Below are 18312 nucleotides of genomic sequence, written 5' to 3'. Positions count from 1 at the left end.
TCTGTTTCTACAGTCAATATAAAACTTTATTGATCTGTGGAAGAGAAAATAATTTCACCTAACTGCTACATTCACAGGGGTGGGACTAAAGTCACTGCTCCTCCTGAAATTTGATTGGTCCCTCCTCAAAATTGTGCTGTCACATCCTGGATCCGGGGATGCTGCAGTCACAGGCGGAACAGCAGGAAGCCGGAGAACACACTGAAGTTTCGGGAGTCGTCGTAAAGTCGGTAGCTGGCCGGTAGGCTGAGGCGCACCCGGTCCCCCTGTTCCAGCTGCAGAGACACAGTGTTGGATGTGGAAGTGTAGCCGCCGTGGTCATTCAGGTCCAGGTTGAAGATAATTGGCTGGTTGTTCCTGTACAGGTGCAGACCCATGTAACCTTTCAGGTAATCTGCAGCCGTGAAGCTGAAGAAGTAAAGTCCTCTGATGGGAGCTGTGAACACACCTGAGGAACCAGCACAGGTGTAGAAAACAAAGGTGTGTGAAGCTCCAAATGTTCTTGGCGAGGACCTCCACCACCTCAAATAGTTATTATACCCCCAACAGATCTCACTGTCTGAAGGCTTGATCATACATCTAGCTTTAAATTGTGTCATCATTGTTAAACTTTTCATATGAATATTATTATTAAGCATATTTATGTTAATTTCAGCTGAATGCTTGTTTACTTTATTATTTATTTATTCCAGTTTTCAATTTCTGAATTCCCAACTTTTTAAAAATAAATTTATAACATCGGCATGAAAGTGAGAGAGTACTTCCTGTGAGTACACCACCTAACCTTTGAAACTAGTACAAAGTGAAGTGACATGCTGAGAGCTACCTGCTGTCTGATTGTAGGCTTCACCGATGTTGGTGATGATTTTGGAGAAGATCAGAGTTGTTTCTTCATCAAACGGTCCGACTGATCCTGAATCAGTCAGACCAGCTGAAAAGGCCACCTTCAGCTCACCTGGAAGAAACAGATTTGCTGTATTTTAACCCACAGCTGGTTCGACGAGGATGTTTAAAGTGATGCACACATGGCTGACCTTCATCATTGTCCTCAGATGAGGTCCTCAGTTGGTTCAGTGCAGTCTCGCCGGCTCTCAGCCTAACCTGCAGCTCTGAGGAGAAGTAAGTCAGATATAATTCATGTTTATCAGACATGGAACGCTTCGCTTGAGGTAATTTGTTACCTTCAGCCTCTCTCTGTGCTGCCGTTATTCGGTCTGAAACAGAAGCCAGCTCAGCAGCTCGCACTGAAAACAGTGTCACATGGTGAACTCAGAAACACCATCAGATGTACTGACAGTGAGTGAATGTAACTGAGCTCACCTGTGTTTTGTGTCATCAGCTCGTCTACCTGCTGCTCCGTGACATTCAGTCTGAGCGTCACGGCCGACATCTTAGCATCACGCCCTGAATGCAGTTTTTATTTTAATAACCTGCAGAACAAACATTCCCCTGACCTCTGAAAACTTTTACCTCTGGCATCTTCTAAATGTAAATGAAAGGCTCAGATGGTAACATCTGTAGGTGTTCCTCAGGGAATCTGCTTAGGTCCTCTGTCATTTTATTCCAAGACTTTTATTGCTTTAATTACTTTGTGTCAGTAATTATCTCTCCAGCCTTTTTTAGAGCTAAAAGCTGAGCTCTAATAATTAAACATTAATGTGAATATGACGCTACATGTCTTACCTGTGTTCTCAGTCCTCAGGTCATCCAGCTGTTTCTCGCCTTCTCTCAGTCTGACCTCCAGCTCTGAACAGGAAACACTTCATTTTTGATTTAAAGCTTTTACGAGTGATTCCTGAAACCTCACTGAGGAGCTGATGATGGTACCTGCAGCGTGACTCTCCAGCTGTTCCAGCTGTGTCTCAGAGGATCTCAGTCTGACCTCCACAGCTGCAAAACAAACCACATCATTATTCATACATCCACTGATTCTGTGTAATTATTCTTAAATAAATCAGTATAGACTATTATCATAGTCTTGGTGTCATCTATTCCACAAAAACTGTTAACAATAACGCTGGCCATAACATGAGAATGATGTGACCTATGATGTTCAAATTCACATCACAGATGGATACTCTTCCAGCCGGACCCATGGAACTTCACACACTTATTCACTAGCTTTACTATAACTCTTGAGTTCTTCAGGAAGTGTTGTTGGCTCCTCCAAAGTTGTGACAATGTCACAAAGTTGTGTCATAAATAGTTTGTACGTTCCTCTCTATTTTAAAATGTCTTCAGTTTCCACAAATGCCAAGAGTTTTTAGAGGACAATAATCTGCGAGTTTACCATTTTGTGTGTTACCTGTGTGTTCAGTCTGCAGGTGTTCCAGGTGTTTCTCATCATCTCTCAGCCTGCTGAACATCTCTAAATAGAAACAGAAGCTGTGAGTATGTTCAGAGAGATTCTTGCTGTGGGTTTTTTCTTTTTAACTGTTATTGACATTACCTGTGTTCACTTTGTCCTGCAGACTCTCACTCGCATTCACATTTGTCTGCAGGTTCATCAGTTTGGAGCTTTGATCTGAAATGTGAACAGCAGAAAAACAAAGTGCAGTCAAACAAATTTGGTTCATTTCTCTGATCTACATCTCTATCCCACTAGTAGAGTCTGATCACCTCCTCTGGCCTGAAAAAACTGTGTAATTATGGTTGTTACATCAACATCACCACCACCCCGTCGGAAGAGCTCCTTATCAGCGATTCATAAGAACGATCATCATTAATAGTGGTTGGTAAAGTAGAGAAACTTGTTGGATCTTTCTGCAGTTTTAGGAATCTTTGCATGTTTCTCTGCAAACCTTTTGTGCAAGAGAACTTTCTGTTGTTTTGTTTGAACTGTGTTAATATTACTATAAATTAATTTTCAGCCAATTTGAAAGTTTAAAGTATTACCTATGTGTTCCATCTTCAGAGCTTCCAGTTGTTTCCTGCTGTCTCTCAGTCTGCTCAAGATCTCTAAACAGAGAATTAAAACTTATTAAGGAGTTCCTCATGGAATGTCATTGGATCCTCACAACTTTCAACATAGAGTTTCTACATATTTCTGTTCAGAACTTTTGTTTTCTGGCATTTTTAACCAAATTCAAGATGAAATAAACTTCATTACACATAATCACCGGGGGCTGGATATTTCTATCACTTTAACACAGCAGAATACTTAAATAATTTCCTAAATTATAAATACATTAAAGTTACTGAAGATTTCCAGGTATTTCAAACGTTATATTGACTTATTTTAAAACCATAATGAATAATTTATTTTGTGCGTAACTGATGTAAAATCAGTTCAGAGGATCAGCAGGTTGTGTGAGGAATGCAACTGTGATAGAGGATTTTAAGTGTTTGAGAAATCCAACCTCATCAGGTGGTTTCCACATGATTTTACATTGATCTGTAGAATAACCTCTGCTGGATAATGGCTTCAACTGAAGACAACACTTTGGAGAATTTCATGTAGAAACAACAAAATACAGTGGATTAAACTCTAAATTTGATGATCACTGTTTCCCACAATTCTTACCTGCCAGTGGACCATATATCAGATTCTTTTCATTCTGGTAGCTCCATTTGTTTGACACAGATTATTTTATTTATTCATTTTTACTTTTTTATTCTATGTTAATCACAGAAAATACATTTTAGTATCCTGCAGATACAGTGGAGGAATACCTCAGGGATCCTGGTTAGATCCTTTACAGTTTCAGTACAAAGTGCTTTGTATGTTTTTTACCCCTCAGCCTAAAAAGGCTCTGCCGGCGGACAGGCGGCCAATTTTCACTCGACAACTCGAGAACCCCGTGACCTATGATGTTCAAATTCACACTACAGATGGATACTGTTCCAGCTAGACCCATGGAACTTCACATACTTATTCACTAGCTTTACTATAACATCTCTTGAGTTCTTCAGGAAGTGTTGTTGGATCCTCCAAAGTTCCATGTTGCATAAATAGTGTGTACGTTCCTCTCTATTTTAAGATGACTTCAATTTCCACAAATGTCAGAGCTTTTAGAGGACAATAATCTGCAGCGAGTTTACCCCTTTGTGTGTTACCTGTGTGTTCAGTCTGCAGGTGTTCCAGGTGTTTCTCATTGTCTCTCAGCCTGCTGAACATCTCTAAACAGAAACATGAGCTGTGAGTATGTTCAGAGAGATTCTTGCTGTGGGTTTTTTTTTTTTTTTAAACTGTTATTGACAGTACCTGTGTTCAGTTTGTCCTGCAGACTCTCGCTCGTGCTCACATTTGTCTGCAGGTTCATCAGTTTGGAGCTTTGATCTGAAATGTGAACAGCACAAAAACAAAGTGCAGTCAAATAAATTTGGTTCATTTCTCTGATCTACATCTCTATCCCACCAGTAGAGTCTGAGCGCCTCCTCTGGCCAATTTTCGCGCTACAACTTGAAAATCGTGTGACCTGGGATGTTCAAATTCACACCACATCTTGGACATATTCAAATCTTGTCAACCTTGACCAAAAGGTCAGAGGTCGAGTTTTCTGGAAATCTTGTGAACGTGATAAATGGAGAAAGGTGTCACCTAGGATTTTCAAATTGATGCCATAGATGTGCCATAGATCTATGAAAAATCTCAGATGACTTAGTTCTTAATACTAATGACAGAAAGTGGCAGCGTTCCCAGTGGTTTCAATTTATTATAATTTTGGCACTTCTTATTCCTGGTTCTTTCTTAGATAATTCCTTTTGAATTGATATGCTGAATAAAATCACTAAGGCTCATATTCACCCCACTGGGATCTGCTGAGATCTGTAATCATGTGTTCTAGAACTTGTACTGAGAATTGGCGGCTAACAGTATTTTTCTTTCTACTGCTTTATTTCAGTTTATACAAATATCAGAGTTTTTAGAGCACAATAATCTGCAGCAAGTTTACCCTTTTGTGTGTCTTGCAGGTGTTCCAGGTGTTTCTCCTCGTCTATCAGCCTGCTGAACATCTCTAAACAGAAACAGGAGCTGTGAGTGTGTTCTCGCTCGTGCTCACATTTCTCTGCAGGTTCATCAGTTCAGAGCTTTGATCTGAATTATAAACACCAGATAATCATTTTCATCATCAGTGACAAAGAGAAAATCAAACTTTTGGTAGAACCTGATTGTTTTACAGCAGGATGTATATTAATGTACTGTGCTGTCATGGTACAAAACTAATCTGTGCTTTACACTGATGGTAAATCAGTGGATTTTTTGATGACATGTATGTCATGCAGGAATATTACTAATAAGTTAACACATTCTACTAATTTGAAAGCTTTGTGTGTTACCTGTGTGTTCAGTCTTCAGGTGTTCCAACTGTTTCCCATTGTCTCTCAGTTTGTTCAGTATCTCTGAACAGAAAAGTAGAAGTTATTAAGGAGTTCCTCGGGGAACCTTGTTGTTATTTCTTTGTTGATGAACGTTTAATAAAATATCCCAATGGCTGCATGAGCTGTTTATGTTAAAACATGATCATGTTTCGTGACAAAATTCCATTTTACAATTTAACTTAATAATAGATTTTCATCAAAATAGCAACTTAGTCAAAATCATGTTTTCAGAGTTTTAAAGCAGTTCAGAATTTTACTTGTCAATTTATTTACTAGTCAGATTCTTGTAAATCTAATCTAAAGTCAAATGGTTGCTGTATTTAGAAAGTGATGATGACTTTTTCCTGGAACTTAAATGGAAATCATCAGACTTATTAAATAAAGTGCTAAGAAGGTTTCTACAGTTACACCAGGGAAAACAGTGTTTGGACATCTAAATTATTGCGACTGCGTGCCACGAACTTGCAATCTTGTTGCCTTTGAAATGATTACTTTAATGGATCAAATCTGTGACCACTCACAGCTGCCATCTTCAAAGTGAATTTGGTGCATCAAGATGCAATAAGATGGTCAGAAGACAGCCTGTGATAGTGATTATCTGTGATAAACTAGCAAAAATCACAAATCTGTTGCAGTCTACATGCACAGAAACACATGCTAACTACTTACATTCAGAATCCAGCCAGAACTTCATAGATTTGAAACAGAAATCCAGAAACACCAATTTAACAGCAAAATAACAGCCAGTTGACAACTTTGATATAGGAATATAACCAGTTGTGTTGAGTCCTCTATTGCAAAGAGACTTGTTGCTGACAAGTTACGCTCATCAGTGCAGACTGACTCAGATCATTTGCAGTGTACTGGCAATCTGTCTGCATTTATAAATTGGACAGCAATTATTCGTAAACCTTCGCCTGTCTGAGAGTGACTGCAGTCAGTCCAAGTCAGACGGTGATTGTTTGAAGACAGGTTTCCTCCAACCTGTGCAATCATCTTGTGAGCAAAAGTGGTTGTCCACAGGTTGAGTCTTGCACGTACAACCTCTGGGTGACCAGCTGGTTTCTGTAGCCACTTGCAATCACTTGCTAACAGCAAAAAAAATTAAATGGAATCACTAGACAACCACCAAATATTATTTGTCACAAAGAGATTGCTGTTGCATTTTTACTCTAGTGTGAATAATAGAACCATCAGGATCATGGAGTTTCTCAGAGAACCCTGCTCCTTGATTCAGAATTTGAAGTCAGTTTTTGTTTGAAAGCATCAACTTTGATTCACTTAAAGGTTTTCTTTATGTGCAGCTAGTTTATCCATTTGTGTGTTACCTGTGTGTTCAGTCTGTAGGTATTCCAGGTGTTTCTCATCATCTATCAGCCTGCTGAACATCTCTAAACAGAAACAGGAGCTGTGAGTGTGTTCAGAGAGATTCTTGCTGTGGGTTTTCTGACAGATGTACCTGTGCTCAGTTTGTCCTGCAGACTCTCGCTCGTGCTCACATTTGTCTGCAGGTTCATCAGTTTGGAGCTTTGATCTGAAATGTGAACAGCAGAAAAACAAAGTGCAGTCAAACAGATTTGGTTCATTTCACTTCAGATTTCATTCAGTTACCTGATGTTTCAGTCTGCAGCTGATGTATCTGATGCTCCAAAAAGTTCAGTTTAATTTGCAGCTGCTTCATTGAATCAGTCTGAGCTGAAAACAGGAGAGAAAACACGTCACAGATCTGACAGTTACACACCAAGTGAATTACATGCTATGTCAGTTTATATGCAGATGACACGCTGATCTACATCTCTATCCCACCAGAAGAGCCTGATCTTCTCCTCTGTCCTGAAATATCTAATTACTGTTGTTAAACTTGAAGATAGATAATGCAGCAATCATTAGTGGCAAATATGTGAAGTGACAGGCAGTCATTTAAAGACTAAATTTGATTGGTCAAAAGAGTGATGAACAGACTAACTGATGTACCTCTGTTTAGTTTATCCTGCAGAGTCTCAGTCATGTTCAGTTTTCTCTGCAGGTTCATCAGTTCAGAGCTTTGATCTGAATTATAAACACCAGATAATCATTTTCATCATCAGTGACAAAGAGAAAATCAAACTTTTGGTAGAACCTGATTGTTTTACAGCAGGATGTATATTAATGTACTGTGCTGTCATGGTACAAAACTAATCTGTGCTTTACACTGATGGTAAATCAGTGGATTTTTTGATGACATGTATGTCATGCAGGAATATTACTAATAAGTTAACACATTCTACTAATTTGAAAGCTTTGTGTGTTACCTGTGTGTTCAGTCTTCAGGTGTTCCAACTGTTTCCCATTGTCTCTCAGTCTGTTCAGTATCTCTGAACAGAAAAGTAGAAGTTATTAAGGAGTTCCTCGGGGAACCTTGTTGTTATTTCTTTGTTGATGAACGTTTAATAAAATATCCCAATGGCTGCATGAGCTGTTTATGTTAAAACATGATCATGTTTCGTGACAAAATTCCATTTTACAATTTAAAAATAATGTGAACTTAATAATAGTTTTTCATCAAAATAGCAACTTCTTCAAAACACACAAAACACACTTCTTCAAAACATAAAGGGTTAAGTCTAATCCTAAATATGTAGGTTAGACAGTGATGAATGCCTGAAACAGCTGAGTGAACATCTGGAATGCTGAGAGGCTGCTTCACCAATCTGACAGTGTCCACAGACACATAGAGAACATCTGAAAGGATCATTGTATGAAAGATCAGCGCCGCTCACTTTTAATTTCAAGTCTGACCTCAGAGGTTCAGGTGAGAGTTGTTTGTCTAGCTATGTGGTGGAAAAACAGGAAAACTCTGCACTAAAGCTACATTTAACTGTGAGAAACTGACTAAACTAGCCTGCATGTGTCATGAACTGCTATAGCAGGCAAGTTGAGGACCCCAAAGCAGGACTCTAGACAGAACTTAACTTCAGCTTTTATTGCTGGAACACAGGACAGACGAACTGGATGGGGCCAGCAGCATAAACTAGGAAACTCACTTTAACTAACTAACTGACAGACAGGCAGACGAGAGAGCACACAGCAGGAGGAAAACCAATGATGACAACTACAAGGATGCAATGAGGGACAAGGGGAAATCAGGGAGACTGGAGTCACCAGGGAAAACTGAATACAGCCCATAAGATACCACGGACTGTCAAAGTAAAACAGGAAGGACTAAATACAGAAACCAGACTGAGAACTAAGACACTAGAACTTGACACAGAAACCAGACAGAAACATCAGGGAGAAAACACGGGGACAGGAACTAAATGCAAAAGCCACCATCCAGAACAGAACTCTGAAATCAATCAAAGAATCAAACGGAGACTGAACAGAATCTGAGAGTCCAAAAACAGAAAACACTGGTCCTAGACCCAGAACCATGACAGGATGCTGTCTCATGGTCCACCTTCACATTACGTGTCATACCTGTGCTGTTTGTCTCCAGCTGCTGCAGCCGACTCTTCACGGCCAACAGATTTTCTTCCAGAAGTGATGAGCTGTTGACAGCTGAGAGGAAAGAGACGATCCCCCGTTAACCAGAAACTCTTTACATCTTTACCGGATCAGACTGACTCGAAACGTCATGTAAGAAACCACAACTTCACTCTGTCCTTCAGATGTCCCCGTACAGGTGTCTGAGGGACATGTTCTCCAGAACGTGGACTGAATATGGACGCACGTGTTTAAATGTGTCAGCATGTAAGCATACAACATCTGGATCCAAAGTCTGCAAGCACTCAGCTAAGAAACAGCTGGGTGAACATCTGCAAAGCTCAGAGGTTTCTTCACCACCAAAACACCTCTGACTGGTTTCACAGGAGCTGCTCTGAGGTCAGCTCCTGTGCTCCTGCTGCAGGTAGTGCAGTCTCACCTGAGGTTTGTGTCTGCAGTTCATCCAGCCGGCGTTCAGCATCGTTGAGTCTGTCACTGAGAGCCGAAACGTCCGCAGATTTGACTGAAACCAGGTTCGAGAACAGAAACTTCACTGAAACCATCGGTGATAAAACATGTTTAACGAACTGGTTTCAGTTCTAAATGTCTGCTGAGTAAATAGGAACATGTAAGGATTTAATAGAAATCACCCATCAGTCATCTACTAATGTGCATTTTCCTTCCTATCTTGTGTCAGTTTCACATGCACAGACATGTTTTGTTCAGATTTGTGAGAATCGGCTGCTTTTCCCCACACAGTCACTGAATAATCCAGAATCTGAGCTGCAGATTCTGACAGGCTGAGAGGAGTTCCTGAATCAGTCTCCTGGTTTTAAACATTTCTTCAAATTTTCATGTTTTTGTTGTTGCTGTTTTTACTTTTTCTAATGAGAAAAGTGCTTCAAAAAAACATCATTCTTAGTTATTAACCAATGTTTAACTCAGTAAACAGAAGGAACCTGTCCATTCATTACCTTTACCAAAGGGTAAAGGTAATGAATGAATTTGCCGTTTAATGAGCAGCAGCTGCAGCATCAGGATGAAGGGGTGATGTACCTGGTGAGGAGCCGAGCTGCTGCAGGTCTGAAGGCGGTTTTGGTGTTTCCTGCAGTGAGTTCAGTCGACTCTGCAGAGCTGAAACAAACATGTTCATCCAGCACCCGTCACTGTTTCTCAATCAGCATCATTCAGCAAACAAACAGCTGATCGATCAGCTGAGTCACCTTCGGTGTCAGACGTCAGCTCCTCCAGACGAATGCTCAGTCGACTCTCCAGCTCCAACATCTCAGGCATCAGAGACGAGCTGTTGGAGACGGGAAACTCTGGAAAATGTGAACGTTAAACATTAAACCCTGAGAGGTTTTTTATCTGCAGACATTCAAGATGTCTCTTTGCTGCAGGACGCAACAGAAACATGCAAACCAGCAACTCATATTTCACTGTAGAGCTCGTATATGTGGGCGAGCTGAGAGCAGTGACGGATGGAGGTTATTAACAAGAGATCACAACTTCAGTTTGATTTCTCCCACAGTTTATTCAAGTCACACAAAAGTCTTCAGTCCAGGCTGTGGAGTCCACAACCCACAGAGCCCATGTGACTGAAACTCAGTCCTGCAGCACACATGGAGATGACCTAAATGGTAAATGGACTAGTTCTTATATAGCACTTTTCTACTCTATCTGAGCACTCAAAGTGCTCATACAACACATTTACATTCACACCCATTCATACAAGCACTTCGATATGAAGCTAAGCACTTTTACTGTCTAACATTCACACACATTCACACTCCAATGCTTACATCGGAGAGCAACTTGGGGTTCAGTATCTTGCCCAAGGATACTATGGCATGCAGCCCAGAGCAGCCAGGAATCAAACCACTAACCTTCTGATTAGTAGGTGACCTGCACCACCTCCTAGGCTACAGCTACAGTCACCCTTTTATTGTTTTTTTAACTAAAGTCGTGTCAGATGTCTGAAGACAAAATTTGCTGTCCCCAAATTTGTGATTATTAAAGAACTGAATCTGACCTGAGATCTGCCTCCTCAGCTCCTCCATCACACTCTCAGCGTTGCATAGTCTGGCCGCCAGGACTGAAAACCAGCAGAGAAACACACAGACAGGAAGTGGATTTTTACACATGGCTGCTCTGACAAAATAAAACACTGAAGACATTTATTTTGCAGCCACTTTGATGAAGAGATGTGACTGAGCGCACCAACACCAAGAAGCGAGCAGAAACTTTACTCTCTACAAAACTCTGCAGCAAAAGCATGGCTGCCCCCCCAAATCCTACCGAAGGAGTCTGTATGGTTTTTCATTGGCTCTGAGAAACACGGTTTTTAAAATGTGTCATTTAAATGATAACTTTAGTCAGACTGCATCTGAAGATGGCAATATGTCATAAGGCGCTTTGAACTGGACTCGATCTTAGATCCAGCAGCACAAAGTTAGGCTTCCAGCTCACAGCCACAGACTGTATATAAAGGATGTACATAGCTACCATACAACCATCTTTAAATACAGTCTATGTTCAGGTGCATACACTGACTTCCAGCTTCAAAGGAAAGGTGGTTAACATATGAAATTAGAACAAAGTCACCAAACACAGTCAGTGTTTGACGATCAGATCAAATCAAAGTTTATTTGTCACACGCATGCTTATACAGCATACAACTCGCAGTGAACTGCTTTGATGACTACTCTTACACTATAACGCAAGATGAAGATATAAATAGAATGATTTTAAAGAATATAATCAAGAATGATGAATGATGATGACCTGCGTTCTTCCTCCTCAGCTGCTCCACGGTGCTCTCACTCGCCCTTAGTCTCGTCTGCAGAAATGGCAGCTCCGCCGCCAGAGCTGCAAACACACGGCACATTTTTACAGTAACCGCACACTCACTCACACACACACACACCTGTGAGCTGCCTGTGTGAGAGGATAAGCATCAGAGACTCACCTGAGTTCTTCTTCTTCAGGTCATCCATGAAGCTCTCGCTGCTGTTCAGTCTGGACTGAAGCTTCAAGACGTCGAGAGCTCGAGCTGAGAGACAACACAGGACATCACAACCACCACAGAACAGGACCAGAACCAGTTATCAGCCCTCAAGTATCACTGGCAGATATTTCAAAGTACCGTAAAACAGTAATGAGTACCCTGAAGTGCAGTATTTGAGTACTTTGAGCTTCTGCAGCTGAGGTTTCTGATGTTTTTACAGGTTTAAACCCTTCAAGATTCCACATCCATCCACCTGTGCATCAGCTTCACCTCTGTAACAGTTAATGTGACGGAGGAGGAGGAGCCCCTCACCTTTGCTCTGCTGTTCCAGCTCCTCCACCCTCCCCCTCAGCTCCTCTGCCTGTCGGAGTGCCTCCTCCTTCAGTCCCTCCATACTTTGTCTCTGCTGCTCGGCCTCCACCTCTCCGTCCCTCAGCCAGCTCTCCACACTCCTCAGGATCTGACGCCGGCCCACCTCCTCTGCCTTCAGGCTCAGCACCAGCTCCTTCAGCCCTCGCAGCTCATCCCAGAGGACGGGCGCCGGAGGGACTGAAGCCTCCGACCGGCCCTGACTGATGGAGCAGCAGAGCAGCAGAAACAGAGTGGCAGCCCTCCTCCTCATCGTGCTCAAACAGAAACTGCAGCTGAAGCAGTCCACCTGCTTATACCCACTAATCCTGCAGAAAACACACCAGCAAGGGCCGGAGGGTGGGGGGCGAGGTTGCGGAGCCCACCCAGAAACACACTTCCTCCTCTCTGGACACAAATACAAGCAGGATACACACAGAGTTTGTAAAACTGACTTTCACAGAGAGAAGATGGTGACTGGAGAAACATCAGCTACATTTTTAGCTTCCAGCCTGAACTTGAATCTGAACCTGAACTCAGGGAACAAACGCCTCATAAGAAGCTTATCCAAAGCAGAAAGGCTCCTGAAACACGCTCAGCATCGAGTAATCACACATCACTGAATAAAAAGGCCTTTCAGACCTCTCTGAGTCACTGCTTTCACTTCCACATGCTTCAAACCAGATAATCATGCAAAGAATTCCAAGACTGAAAGGGACACTGTGGTGCACCTGTAACTTCCATGAATCTGTTTCAAGGCGTGAGCTGTGGTCCATGCTGTGGTTCACCTTTTCTGTCACACTTTTTATCATCCACTGTTAAACTAGGCCGGATTATTATTGTTGGGGTCATACCGAGGACCCATCACACACTCCTACTGAGGAGCTCCTGAGCATCATGGGCTCTTACCTCCGTTCAACATGTATCAGGACCTACTCACACTGTAGGACATAGTTTGGACTTGGTCTTTAACTGTGGTGTTACCCTTGACCTTCTGCTCATAAATAAAGTTGTCTTCAGTGATCATAAGTCAGTTTCTTTTAATATTTCTTCTAACTCAAGTTTGTATTAAGTGCAGGCTTTATTGATGATTCTGTTATTTCAATTCAATTCAATTCAATTTTATTTATATAGCGCCAAATCACAACAAACTGTCGCCTCAAGGCGCTTTGTATTGTGGGTAAAGACCCTACAATAATACAGAGAAAACCCAACAGTCAAAACGACCCCCTATGAGCAGCACTTGGCGACAGTGGGAAGGAAAAACTCCCTTTTAACAGGAAGAAACCTCCAGCAGAACCAGGCTCAGGGAGGGGGGGTCATCTGCCGCGACCGGTTGGGCTGAGGGGAGAGAAAGACATGCTGTGGAAGAGAGCCAGAGATTAATATCAATTAATGATTAAATGCAGAGTGGAGTATAAACAAAGTAAATAAGGTGAATGAGAAACAGTGCATTATGTGAACCCCCCAGCAGACTAGGCCTATAGCAGCATAACTAAGGGATGGTTCAGGGTCACCTGATCCAGCCCTAACTATAAGCTTTATCATAAAGGAAAGTTTTAAGCCTAATCTTAAAAATAGAGAGGGTGTCTGTCTCCTGAATCCAAGCTGGGAGCTGGTTCCACAGAAGAGGCGCCTGAAAGCTGAAGGCTCTGCCTCCCATTCTACTCTTAAGTATCCGAGGAACCACAAGTAAGCCAGCAGTCTGAGAGTGAAGTGCTCTGTTGGGGTGATATGGTACTATGAGGTCTTTGAGATAAGATGGTGCCTGATTATTCAAGACCTTGTATGTGAGGAGAAGAATTTTAAATTCTATTCTAGATTTAACAGGGAGCCAATGAAGAGAAGCCAATATGGGAGAAATATGCTCTCTCTTTCTAGTCCCTGTCAGTACTCTAGCTGCAGCATTTTGGATCAGCTGAAGGCTTTTCAGGGAGCTTTTAGGACAGCCTGATAATAATGAATGACAATAGTCCAGCCTAGAAGTAATAAATGCATGAATTAGCTTTTCAGCATCACTCTGAGAAAGGATGTTTCTAATTTTAGAAATATTGTGCAAATGCAAAAAAGCGGTCCTACATATTTGTTTAATATGTGCATTGAAGGACACATCCTAGTCAAAAATGACTCCAAGATTCCTCACAGTGTTACTGGAGGCCAAAGTAATGCCATCCAGAGTAAGTATCTGGTTAGACACCATGTTTCTAAGATTTGTGGGGCCGAGAACAAGAATTTCAGTTTTATCTGTATTTAGAAGCAGGAAATTAGAGGTCATCCAGGCCTTAAAGTCTTTAAGACATTCCTGCAGTTTAACTAATTGATGTGTGTCATCTGGCTTCATTGATAGGTAAAGCTGAGTATCATCTGCATAACAATGAAAATTGATGCAGTGCTTTCTAATAATACTGCCTAAGGGAAGCATGTATAATGTAAATAAAATTGGTCCTAGCACAGAACCCTGTGGAACTCCATAATTAACCTTAGTGTGTGAAGAAGACTCCCCATTTACATGAACAAATTGGAGTCTATGAGATAAATATGATTCAAACCACTGCAGTGCAGTACCTTTAATACCTATAGTAAGCTCTAATCTCTGTAATAAAATGTTATGGTCAACAGTATCAAAGCTGCACTGAGGTCCAACAGGACAAGAACAGAGATGAGTCCACTGTCAGAGGCTGTAAGAAGATCATTGGTAACCTTCACTAATGCTGTTTCTGTACTGTGATGAATTCTGAAACCTGACTGAAACTCTTCAAATAAACCGTTCCTCTGCAGATGATCAGTTAGCTGTTTTACAACTACTCTTTCAAGAATCTTTCAGAGAAAAGGAAGGTTGGAGATTGGCCTATAATTAGCTAAGACAGCTGGGTCAGTGATGGCTTTTTAAGCAGAGGTTTAATTACTGCCACCTTAAAGGCCTGTGGTACATAGCCAACTAAAGACATATTGGGGTGCCTGGGTGGCTTAGTGGTGAAGCTGGCGACCACATACATATGCTGCGTTGCGGTGCGGGCTGCGCGAGTTTGAGTCCCGGCCCGTTGCCTGCTTGTCTTCCCTTGTATCTTTCCTCCATTTCTTGTCTCTCTCCACTGCCCATAAAAGCTGCTGTGGCAAAAAAAAAATTTTAAGATAGAAGCATCAATAATTGGAAAGACTTCTTTGAACAGTCTAGTAGGAATGGGATCTAATAAACATGTTGCTGGTTTGGAGGAAGTAACTATTGAAGTTAACTCTGAAAGATCAACTGGAGCAAAAGAGTCTAAACAAATACCAGCAGTGCTGAAAGCAGCCGAACATGAAGAATAATCTTTGAGATGGTTATGAATAATTTTTTTCTCTAATGTCTAAAATTTTATTTGTAAAGAAATCCATGAAGTCACTACTAGTTAACGTGAAAGGCATACTCGGCTCTACAGAGCTCTGACTCTTTGTCAGCCTGGCTACAGTGCTGAAAACAAACCTGGGGTTGTTCTTATTTTCTTCAATTAATGATGAATAGTAAGATGTCCTAGCTTTACGGAGGGCTTTTTTATAGAGCAACAAACTCTTTTTCCAGGCTAAATGAGCATCTTCTAATTTAGTGAGATGCCATTCCCTCTCCAGCTTTCGGGTTATCTGCTTTAAGCTGTGCGTTTGTGAATTATACCACAGAGTCAGGCACTTCTGATTTGAAGCTTTCCTTTTCAGAGGAGCCACAGTATCCAAAGTTATACGCAGTGAGGATGTATAACTATTGACGAGATAATCGACCTCACTGGGAGCAGAGTTTAGGTAGCTGCTCTGCACTGTGTTGGCACTGAAGAGCATAACAATGAAGGAATTAGATCCTTAAACTTAGTTACAGCACTTTCAGAAAGACTTCTACTGTAATAAAACTTATTCCCCACTGCTGTGTAATTCATTAAAGTAAATGTAAATGTTACTAAGAAATGATCAGATAGGAGGGGGCTTTCAGGGAATACTGTTAAATCAGGCTCTTCCTTTTAAAACTAGTCACCTCTCTGTCAGTTCTTAGTTTCCCTTTTTAAATTATTAAACTTGTGGCCTTCGGCTCTCTTGTTGGAAAACAGCAGGACTGTGGAAGTCTGCGGGTTTGGTTGTCCATCGTGAATACTTTAAAGAGCTCCTTCACTCTTACAATGAGGCAGTGAAAGAAGCCAGATCCTCTTATTTTAGTAATCTCATAAATTATAATACGAATAATCCCAGGGATACGATCAGCAGTATTGTTTTTCCACCACCTCAGCAGGCTGTTGCTTTCTGACGTTGACTAACATTTCTTAGTCATTTTGTGAATAAGGTGAAATCCTTAAGGGATCATTCACAATTAAAGACATTTTCCAATGCATACAAACCGTATGACAAAGCGGAGGGATTAACACCTAACATACACTTTTCAAATAGTTAGAAAATGTTGGTCAGAACTATGTAATTTGAGCACTGTCGCCTGTCCGCCAATGGCTGAGGCATCCACACCACTGCACTATTGCGTGGTCTGCAGTGATATGGTCTCCGGTCTGGCAGATCAGTTCAAAGACTCTACTGACGATGATAGACAAGAACAAGCTGTGAGTGCGACGCAGCAGGTGTGGAAAGCAGCCAAAGCCACCGGAGATAAATTCAACAAGGAAGTGGAAGCATTGTTCCAAAAATGGAAACATACGCAGCAAACCGCAGAAAACGATGATGGATTTTATTCAGAAGGTATGTACATTAATTCTACATGTTCTCGGTGTCTTTTTTAAACTCTTGTGAAAGAAAACTCACTATTGGCTGTCTCAAAAATTGCTAGAAGTCCCTAAAGGATGAATCAAGGTCTGGGGGGTGGGGTGTCCCCCTTGGTGCCAAAGATTGGTCCAGGTGATGCCAACACGTACGAAGGGATGCAGTACGAGTGCTGTATGTACTCAAAACACGGTGACAGAGGAGTTTTCAGGTTTCTGGTGTTGTTCCAAAAAGTGCTTTTCTATTTTTTTTTTTAAATGTTTTCTTTGCTTATATCGGTAAATAGACTGTGGTGAACAGGATTTATGAAGTGCTTATATATAAAATGAAGAAATGACTTGTTTTGCAAATATATTTATGACTCTGCATTATTGTATCTACATTATAATCAATCCAGTCTTTTTTGGTTACTCTTTATAGAACCGTAATATTATATTTTTTTGCAATTTCTGCAGCCCTCTTGGCAGATCTCTTGGGGAAAAAAGATATTTTTAATGTCAGTGATAGTTTTTACCCTAATTAATAAAGAATATGTGAAAGTCACTTTGCCAAGAAGTGATTGCAGCTTCTACCATGTGACAGAAATGTTCTTTATGACTCAAAATTAACTGATATCATTCATAAGAGATTATGTTTGAGATATGTGTAACCCTTTACTTAAACTAGGTCTAAGTATGTAAGAGTAACAGACCAGCATCTAGGTTCGGATGAGGTATTGTAAGCTAGGAGTGATACGCAAGGAAATAGCTGGAGCCAGGAAATGAGTTAGACAATTAGTATATTTTAAACATGGAACAAAAGCATAAGCAAGAATTCAACTTCACAAACTGGTATTCAAAAGTCCACATCAGGTTGGTTCATGTTCCCATTAGTACCCATAGTTTGTTTAGTCAGAGTCTGTCTTTGTTTTAGTCGTCTGGTACCATTCAGTTTTTTTTTCTTTTCAGTCAAATAGTGTTCCAGATCTTGTGGTGAGTAGTTACCACAAGATGAATCAGTGCTGAAGAAACGAATGTGGTTCTCCGTTCAGGAATCCAGTTCCGGGCTCAGGCTCGCCATCTCCAGTCAAGGAGAAATCCATTCAGTCCAACCAGATGGTCTCTAAATCAGCGTTAGAAACCTAGCCAAGATGGTGTATAAGTAGAACACAACAGAGGAATCGTCGTGCAGCCTCTCTGCTTCGTGCTCAGAGACTGGAAAGTTTCTACGATGCTCGGTCAGCAACGTGTGGGTGAAAACCTCGCTCACGCAGCACGATCATTAGCAACGACCGTCAAACAGGATGTAAACTCAAAGAGAGAGGATCAACACTTCCTCTTTTCAAAATAAAATGTTTTTCAAAATAAAATGTATACATAAAACAAATAAAAGAAGAGAAATAGAGCACTTTTCTCTACCGGGTTACACCCTCCCCTGTTGAATATCATGCACGTCTCGTTGCATGT

At 41.2% G+C, this 18312-nt stretch overlaps 1 protein-coding gene across 1 annotated transcript; it reads right to left on the bottom strand.

Moving 5' to 3' along the window:
* Positions 1 to 43: 43 nt before the first annotated feature.
* LOC115772675 (putative protein tag-278) lies at positions 44 to 12413 on the bottom strand. The gene is made up of 27 exons (XM_030719064.1): positions 12104 to 12413; positions 11753 to 11836; positions 11569 to 11652; positions 10817 to 10879; positions 10008 to 10106; positions 9841 to 9918; positions 9224 to 9307; positions 8779 to 8859; positions 7614 to 7676; positions 7297 to 7371; positions 6934 to 7017; positions 6782 to 6856; positions 6651 to 6713; positions 5281 to 5343; positions 4896 to 4958; positions 4205 to 4279; positions 4057 to 4119; positions 2896 to 2958; positions 2450 to 2524; positions 2306 to 2368; positions 1828 to 1890; positions 1684 to 1746; positions 1321 to 1404; positions 1182 to 1244; positions 1035 to 1109; positions 827 to 955; positions 44 to 583 (listed from the first exon to the last, which is right to left on the bottom strand). The coding sequence occupies exons 1-27, from the start codon at positions 12411 to 12413 to the stop codon at positions 168 to 170; spliced, it is 2601 nt and encodes an 866-aa protein (XP_030574924.1). The 3' UTR covers positions 44 to 167.
* Positions 12414 to 18312: the final 5899 nt, after the last annotated feature.

This window comes from Archocentrus centrarchus, chromosome 22 (assembly GCF_007364275.1).
Source record: "Archocentrus centrarchus isolate MPI-CPG fArcCen1 chromosome 22, fArcCen1, whole genome shotgun sequence".
Lineage (NCBI taxonomy): Eukaryota > Metazoa > Chordata > Actinopteri > Cichliformes > Cichlidae > Archocentrus > Archocentrus centrarchus.
This window is presented reverse-complemented; position numbering and strand designations above follow the sequence as displayed.